Here is an 8,215-nt window from a genome sequence, read left to right on the forward strand (position 1 = left end):
AAAATCGTAGAATCGTTGGATCGAATCGCGATTCTGACAACAATGCTTCAGATGACTGTTTCTCGTCTGAAATAAGACGCACAACATGTTTTCATTTTATAATAAAATGTTATTTTCTGATAACATGTTACCATTATTTTTCACAAGCATTTTCAGGGTAAATAGTAACACCTCTAGTAATAACATTTTGTGATTTAAATGGTTACATTCTCTTAAAAAATAGCAATATTTTATCGGTCTTATTTCAGACGGGAAACAGCCCGTCTGAAATAAGAATTTGTGCTTTTAGTAATGTATGTATGTAAGCTAACTGCTCGCATTTACCCAATACACACTCGCATGTTGTGACCCCAAGACTTCCAGTGGCCTCTTTTCTTTCTCAATCGACCCACAACCCTTGTACTGAATATGAATGAAGCAAGTAATATCCGCGATATTGCATTTACAATAGTCTGAATGATATGCATATACTTTTTAAAGCATAATGGAACCAGGCCTTTTAAGTAATTCATCTACTAGTACTTGTTTTTCGTGTACTAGTACTTGTTTTTCGTGTAACTCAGAGCTCGTCGACATTTCCAAATTTGGTTTTTGGATATTATTACTACTAGAGTACTATTTTAGACATAATGGAACCAGGCCTTTTAAGTAATTCATCTCTTGATCAATCTGGCATCTGAACTCCAGCAAAACTGTTTCTGAAACATTTCATCTGAGATAACATACATTAGAAGTTAGAACCGAGATTGAGACGATCATTCAGGCCAAAGTGAAAGAAAACAGGAGCGCAAAAAAAAAAAATGAAATGTGGAGGCAAGGTGAAGTTCAAGTTATGTGAGAGCGACAAAAGCACAAACAACTCTCTTATGCGTACAAAGACTGGTTATCTTGTGGATTGTTAAGCAATATGAGTATATGGAGTAAAAACTCAGTAAAAGACAAGCAGGGGCAAGTATCAGGCTAGAAATCAGAACCTCAGTTTTACAAGATGCTAGGTTATGTAGATACTCATATTTAAGCATTAAATTATCTAATTTCTGTCTGATGTGAAAATGTAAAACTTTCATGGGAGAACCTTGTACTTACCAAGAAAAGGATACAGGCCATACAGCCACTTAAGTGGTCACATATCGGCTGCGAAGAGCATTAATAGCATCCTCTAATTGCTGTGTTTTCTCCGGAATGGATGTTTTGCACACTGCATACAGTCAGAAAAAAGGAGCAAAAACATATATCATCATACTAGGAAATCGATTATTTCCCCTTTTCGGTTTAACATGTTCCATCCCCTATTTGTGTTATGAAACCCAAAAGTATCTAATTTGGGAGATGATGATCTGGACATTGGTGAATCCAGCCTCGTGTAGCTAATTTATGAATTGTGATACACAGAGTTCACCCTGTTTGTGTACAGATGTAAGGAAATCGGAAATAGGTAATGAAATAAGGGTATAGTTGGGACCTGGGAAAGCGCTAACATATTGTCTAACAAAAACTAGCCTTTGTTTCCCTACGAACAAATAAACATTGCACCAATGAAAAGGCAGCCATTTCGCTCCTCCGGCAACAGCTCAAAAATGGTCTTGCTGGTTGGGGAAAGGAGGTACAAAACTTCAAATTCAAGAAATTTACAGTGAAATTGGACTCACATCTATGAAACTGTTGCCAGATTGACTTGACATGGTCTACAATCACCATTACTTTGACGAAGTGCTTTTATTCTAGCTAACACAGCATCAACAAGTAATATATTGGGAAGAATAAACGAATCAGTGAACTAAGCTGGATGATCTAGTCAAATTCTTTACCAATTTTATTCAAACTGTAATTAGTGCCACCAGTTTTCTTGCAAATAAACACACCCTACATCGATTTCCAATGTCTTTAGCCTTCCAAGCAGGAAAATTTAGCGTATCATTCATTATGGTTGGCCTTTTAAAATGAAAGACTTTCTTCCAAGCACAAAACTGCTCAGTCTGATGTGGTTAAAATAAGTTACCCCGGCCTAAATCCATATAATGTGAACATGAAATTAGAGAAGTTGCATCCTATAAGGCACAGATTATGTCTATTTCAGTAGGAGAATTATCACTCATCAGCACATATACACAGTTTAGTCGAGCACCACAGGTTTCACAGTCAGCTCAAGCATAAAAAAGAACCAGTGACATACCACGGGAGTGGGAGGTTTGTGCTTCAGCCTGGAGCTCATCATAAGATGCCTGTCAGCGTTAACCATTTTCAGACCATCTTCCACTGAATATGGAGTAACTAACAAAAACCTGAAACACCTAGTTTTCCACCTGAACAGTAGAGTATTACCTTCATTGCTTCACAGCTCTCGGTAATCCTTTCCATCATCTTCTTGAGTTCCTTATCAGTGTCATCCATTAGCTTTTGACATGACTGTGTCTGAATCTGTTTTAAAGAATGATAATAAGATATCGAAATGCAATCTTCAAACTAACATCTTCTCACAATTGCTCCGACATCTGGAGTACATCTAAAGGGACATTGGCTGGTCAGCCTCTCAATATCATTGCATATAACACTACTAATGTATAATTGTATATACCATAAACTATGATTAGCATGCATTTCAGGTGAACACTTAAATTCCCAAGTTAACAGATTAAAGGACTCGTACTCAGTCACTCAGTGGGAGAGAATAAGAATCTGTATCACATATTCACATCCCCTGTCTGTTTCTACCATAAACTATGATTAGTGAAGGTGGTCAAATACTCCCTCCGTTCCGGTCATTTGTTGTCCTTTGGTTTTGGCACAAAGACCAAGGAAAGAGGAGAGGGCCAATTGTTAAATGACAAGTGGAACAAATTGAGTGTGAATGATCAAATTACTCATCAAATTCATTCTTAAAATAGTAAGGACAACAAATGACTGAGACACCCTAAAATGGAAAAGGATAACAAATGACCGGGACAAAGGGAGTATTTAACAACATTGCATTCTGAGAGATAGGAAAACCACTCAAGAACACTCTTGAGTAAAGACGTCTTGAAAATCTTGCTGCACAACGCAAAATTGTCACCTTACAGCCTTAGTACAAATAAACAGGTTGAAATAGCATGCTTGTTGATAGGAAAGGATCTACTATGCATTTATCACTCTAAAAAAATTAATCAGCCTAATGCCCGATCCATGTGACTAATTAGTGCACCAGAGCAGAGCAAATTCAGTGAATCCAAACGGTAAAGTTCATACTTCATGCTAGTTTAAATTTTAAAAGACTGGTATTTCCTACTTTTATGAGAGGCTAAGAGAATCACCAAAATAAAACACAATGCCGAATAAGCTAACACTCAATCCCTTACAAAACTACATCGATGGGGATGATAGAGTACAAGACAGCTGAACATGCACATTTTGAGTTAAAGAACAGGGGGGGGGGGGGGAATATTGTTAATATAGGCTATACTCATCAGGATAAGTAGGACAGAAGCAGGCTTTCCATCAGCAAAATCCACAAAAAGCATTTTTCATTAAGACGCCTCATCTTAATAGTGCACTTAGGCATCAAGTTGATCGGAATAACAAGAGAAAAGTGCATGCAAAACTATAACCTCGTATCAGTAATCTAATTGTTAAACAAATATACACAGTTCCTCAGATGATAAACTTTTCCCTTAGCAGCTGCTAATTCTCGGATTTCTTTTCACACACACACACACACACAAACAAACAAAACAAATAGTTTTTGCCTCTAAATTAGATCTCAAATGTGCATAACAGTAACAACACATTCAATTTTCCTGCATGATTAAATATCCAATTCACTGTAAAATCAGAAGACGTACTTCCTGATTTTGTTTCAAAAACCACAAAGCTTTATTTATATCCAACAGAATAACGGCTCCGACTCAAGTGATATGATAAACTTCGAAAGCAAGCACTCATAGCAACAAAAGCATACAAAATTCTCGTATTTCAACTATATAACCTAATGGTGTATTAAAGCCACTCCACAACATCCAATCTGAATCAATAAGCCTAAAAAGATAACTTTGCCTCTAACATGTTTCTTAAACACACATAGTAACATACCAACAGATATACACGAGATTCCGATGCACAATTTTTGAAAGTTAGAATCGACTTCTGTAAAAGCAAATCAGATTATTTACACTTTTGTCTTCACTGATTGAGCGATTCCTCCTCTAAGTCGCCGGCATAAATACACAATTACTCGCAAATGTCACAAAAGCGACAAATCAGTATAAATTCTTACGTCAAATGCTTAATCAAAGATCCTAAATAATCAAGACAGTTCAGTCGATTTCGGTCTTAATAAAAAATATATTACCAGGAAATTGTTAGATACAACACAGTTTTAACAGTAAGTCCTCTCATTCAAGTCGCAATCACACACGACAACAATAACCACATTATTCAACAAAATTCACACAAATTGACCTTTGATTCAAGTTCATTGGCAACGAAGCTAAACACACAGAACTCAGAAAATTTGCCATAATTCACACAATAGGAGATAAAATATCAGCTAAATACTCAGAGAAAAAAAGAAATTCAGACAAAAATGTCAATATTCCTCAAAAATTCGTGAGGCGCTATTGACGATGGCGAGTGTTAGAAGATTCGACGAAGCTAAACTTACAAATCACAGAAAATTCATCATAAACTTACATAATACTAGATAAATTTACCGCACAACTTACCGTTCAGTTCTAGTTATTCCTCATAATTCATACAAAATTCCGGAAAAAAAAAAACGAGAGATATATAGAACTGGAAGCGCTTCTGAAGGCGAGAATTAAAAGATTCAACAGAACTAAACATTCAAATCATAGAAAACTCTTCATTACCTTTCAAAATACTTTAAAATAACGCACAATTTAGCGTTCAATTCGAGCTTATTCGTCATAATTTGGTGAAATTTTTGTCAAAACTTATGGAAAAAAATAAATAAAGAGAGAGAGAGATAGACCTTAAAGCGCTTCTGAAGGCGAGAATTAGAAGATTCAACTTCCTTAAGAATATCAGAGTGAGACCTCTCCGTCTGACGCTTGATTGAATCCAACCGCGACGACGCCAACTCCTTCAACTCCTCAATCGACGAAACCGGCTCCATATTTCGACACGGCGACACATTCTTCTTCGCGCTTCCGGTAGCAGTTTTACGGCGAGTAATTCTGGCTGCGGCAGCGGTGGTTTCCGGAGGCGATTTGTTGATGTCCATGTTGAATTTGAAACATTTGGGAGAGTCATCGTCGTCATTGTTGTGGTTTATGTCGGAAGTTTGCGGCGGCGGTGAGGTTAGGAAGTCGGCGGTGGAAGGTTTTTTGGTGGCGGATTGTTTCTCTCTCTTAACTGCTTGTAGTTTTTGTTGTTTCCTCATATTTTTTTTCTCTCTCTCTCTCTCTGTAGAGTGTGTGGAGGTGGAAGGACTATGGCGGGAGTTTTGTTCAGTTGGGACTTGGGAGAGGAGAAATTTAAAGTGTGAGAGAAAATATTTAGCATATTAGGCTGCCCAACTTCCATCTCGCTCAACCCAGCGCCCAACCCGATCCGAGCCTGGTCAATGTTTACCTTTCTAATTAACATGACCAAGACCCTAAACCACTCTTTAACCCACATCATATTTCTCCCCCTAACTTTTCATACTTTTTAAGATTCGAATGAGATGGTCCTTGTAATTCTTGCCGTAACAGTTGTGTCTGAGTCCGCTCTTAGTGCAACTAGAAAAGTTTTAGATGAGGGAGATGAACTGAGGAAGGAGAACAAGAGGGTGAACTAGGGAACAAGAGGGCAGGGGCTAGGGGATGAAGGAAGCCGATTAGTGGAGTTGTTGTAACAACTCGGATTATAAAACAAAGGAAAAACGTATATAAAATGATTTATCAAAGTATAACAATGATAAAAGGGTTAAGGTGGCGGAAACACCAGACCAATCAAGTTCGCTACTAAAACAAAACCAAACTAATACATTATTAAGGGTTCTTAGAACATAAAAACGAACTTCTAATTTATTATTCATCTCGCCTCTCGATGCATCCCAAACAAGCATCATCAACACAGCACCAATCTGAACAACCTGAGAATGGGAGTCGACAATCAATCGGGAGTAACTAAATGTTCTCCCAGTCATGTTTACAACAATTGAATATAACCAACAATTATTAACAATTGAAATGTAAAACCAGTAAACATGTGAGATCATCTATACTCATGAAACCCAACACAAACTTAACATAACTTCATCAACCTCAGACGGATGAAAACATGCAAACCTAGACCATATTCAACCACTAGACCATGAACACTTACAAGACTAGTAGCGACAAACGACCCACAACAACAGAAGGCACAAAGCTAGCTTTAAAGCATAGTAAACATAGTGACACACGATCCACAGCAACAGAAGGCACAAAGCTATCATCAAAGCATAGCGAATAGAGCAAACGCCGTTAGAGCGTATAACGCACTGCCTCTAACTGCTAGAGCGTATAACGCACTGCCTCTAGCCGATGGAGCGTATAACGCACTGCCTCCATCGGTGTGGAGCGTATAACGCACTCCCTCCAAGGTACTATGTATAGCGTATAACCAGTGTCTATATGTCTAAGACCTGACCAAACTCTCGGTGCAATAACTGTACACCGAACGACACTCGGGGAACAGAGCATATAACGCAGTACCTCTGTTACCCCCCCCCCCCCCCCAATAGACCATTCACCAGTCCCCGAAGTGTAGCGTTTGTTCATTCCGGTAGTATATAACTGATACTACCGTCATCTATTCAAACCAGCTGGTTTGGTTTCAAACTCGTCGTCAAAAGCTACCAACCAAAACAATATTTATAACTTCACAAACTACTCTTAGTAAAGAGGTAAGTAAAGGTCGGATCCCAAGGGACGGGTATTGATGTAGGATTCTCAATTGCAAATAGCTATGTCTTAGGGTGTCACAATTTGGGTTGAGGTGATGTGGAATCTAAACTAATCAACAAGATGAAAGTAAAGTAATGAAAGCAAAGCAAGGCAATTAAAAGGAGTTGTAAACAATTGATTAAAGGCACTAAGGTGTCATGGGTTCATAGGGGATTCATGGGAGTTTGATCATACAAACATGTTCTCAATTATATAGCAAGCACTTATTGTTGTGATGAGATCGAGTTGGTGTATATCTTACAATCCCTAAGAAGGTTTGGGTCCCTGAGCCGAATCGATTAGATTGTACAACACCTACAAGTCGACTTAATCCTTCCTATTCAACTTTATGAATGGTCTAATGAGGCTCGAGTTGGTTTATAAGCTTACAAACCTCATTGAATAGATAGGTGATGGATCAAAAAAATGCAAGGATTCATAGGCTCGCATTTCATCAAACATAACATGTGCATAAGTTGAAATCACAACAAGCAAGCAATTTAATTATGAAAACATATTAGATTAAGCATAGATCAATCCCCATGTTTGTTTCCCCTAATTCCCCATTAACCCTAGCTAAGGAACTACTCACTCATGATCAAGTTTAGTATGCTAATAAGGTTGTCAATCATACTAACAAAGCAAAACATGATGAATAAATGAAAGTGATTAAAAATAATTAAGCAAGGGTAAAGATAAATTGTACCTATGAAGATGATTCTAAATAATAAAGTAAAGAATAATAGAAGTACTTGATGATTGATGGAAGGTTGTCAATCCTCCAAATAAACCCAAATAATCTTCTAATTACCCAAAATAAAGAAAGAACAATAGAGAAATTAAGGAAAGATTAAGATGTGATTAATATTGAGAAATGTATTACAACTAAATTGAGACTAATTTGAGAGAATTACAACTTGATTAAGAGAGGGTTAAGATGTGAGTAAGAGAGATGATAAGAGTTGATTAAGGGATGATGCTAATCTAGGTAGTACAAAGGGGTATTTATACTAAAGATTAGGTACAAGGATTAGGGTTACTAAGGTTTTAAATGACTATTAAGACCCTAAGAAAAGTTGAGGAAATGCTACCCCCGAGGGAAATGAGCGGATCCTTCTCGCTAGTCCTGCCCCGGTCCGCTCGTCCCGTGGTATGGCACAGGCTCTTCTGACTTGTGATCCGCTCGGATCCTGGGTGAGATGCTCGGGTCCTGGCACTTAAAGCCGCTCGTCCTGGGAACAAGACGCCCGGATCCTGGTGTTCTGGGATGCTCGGATCGTGCTCGATCCGCTCGGTTTCCTGGACAG

At 38.0% G+C, this 8,215-nt stretch overlaps 1 protein-coding gene across 1 annotated transcript; it reads right to left on the reverse strand.

The window, feature by feature from the left end:
- Positions 1-413: 413 nt before the first annotated feature.
- On the reverse strand, positions 414-5,448 carry LOC141607852 (uncharacterized). Its single transcript, XM_074427203.1, has 5 exons — positions 4,967-5,448; positions 2,323-2,418; positions 2,174-2,222; positions 1,087-1,198; positions 414-712 (listed from the first exon to the last, which is right to left on the reverse strand). The coding sequence occupies exons 1-4, from the start codon at positions 5,375-5,377 to the stop codon at positions 1,116-1,118; spliced, it is 639 nt and encodes a 212-aa protein (XP_074283304.1). The 5' UTR covers positions 5,378-5,448; the 3' UTR covers positions 414-712; positions 1,087-1,115.
- Between the last annotated feature and the right edge of the window lie 2,767 nt (positions 5,449-8,215).

Source organism: Silene latifolia, chromosome 1, assembly GCF_048544455.1.
Source record: "Silene latifolia isolate original U9 population chromosome 1, ASM4854445v1, whole genome shotgun sequence".
Taxonomy (NCBI): Eukaryota; Viridiplantae; Streptophyta; class Magnoliopsida; order Caryophyllales; family Caryophyllaceae; genus Silene; species Silene latifolia.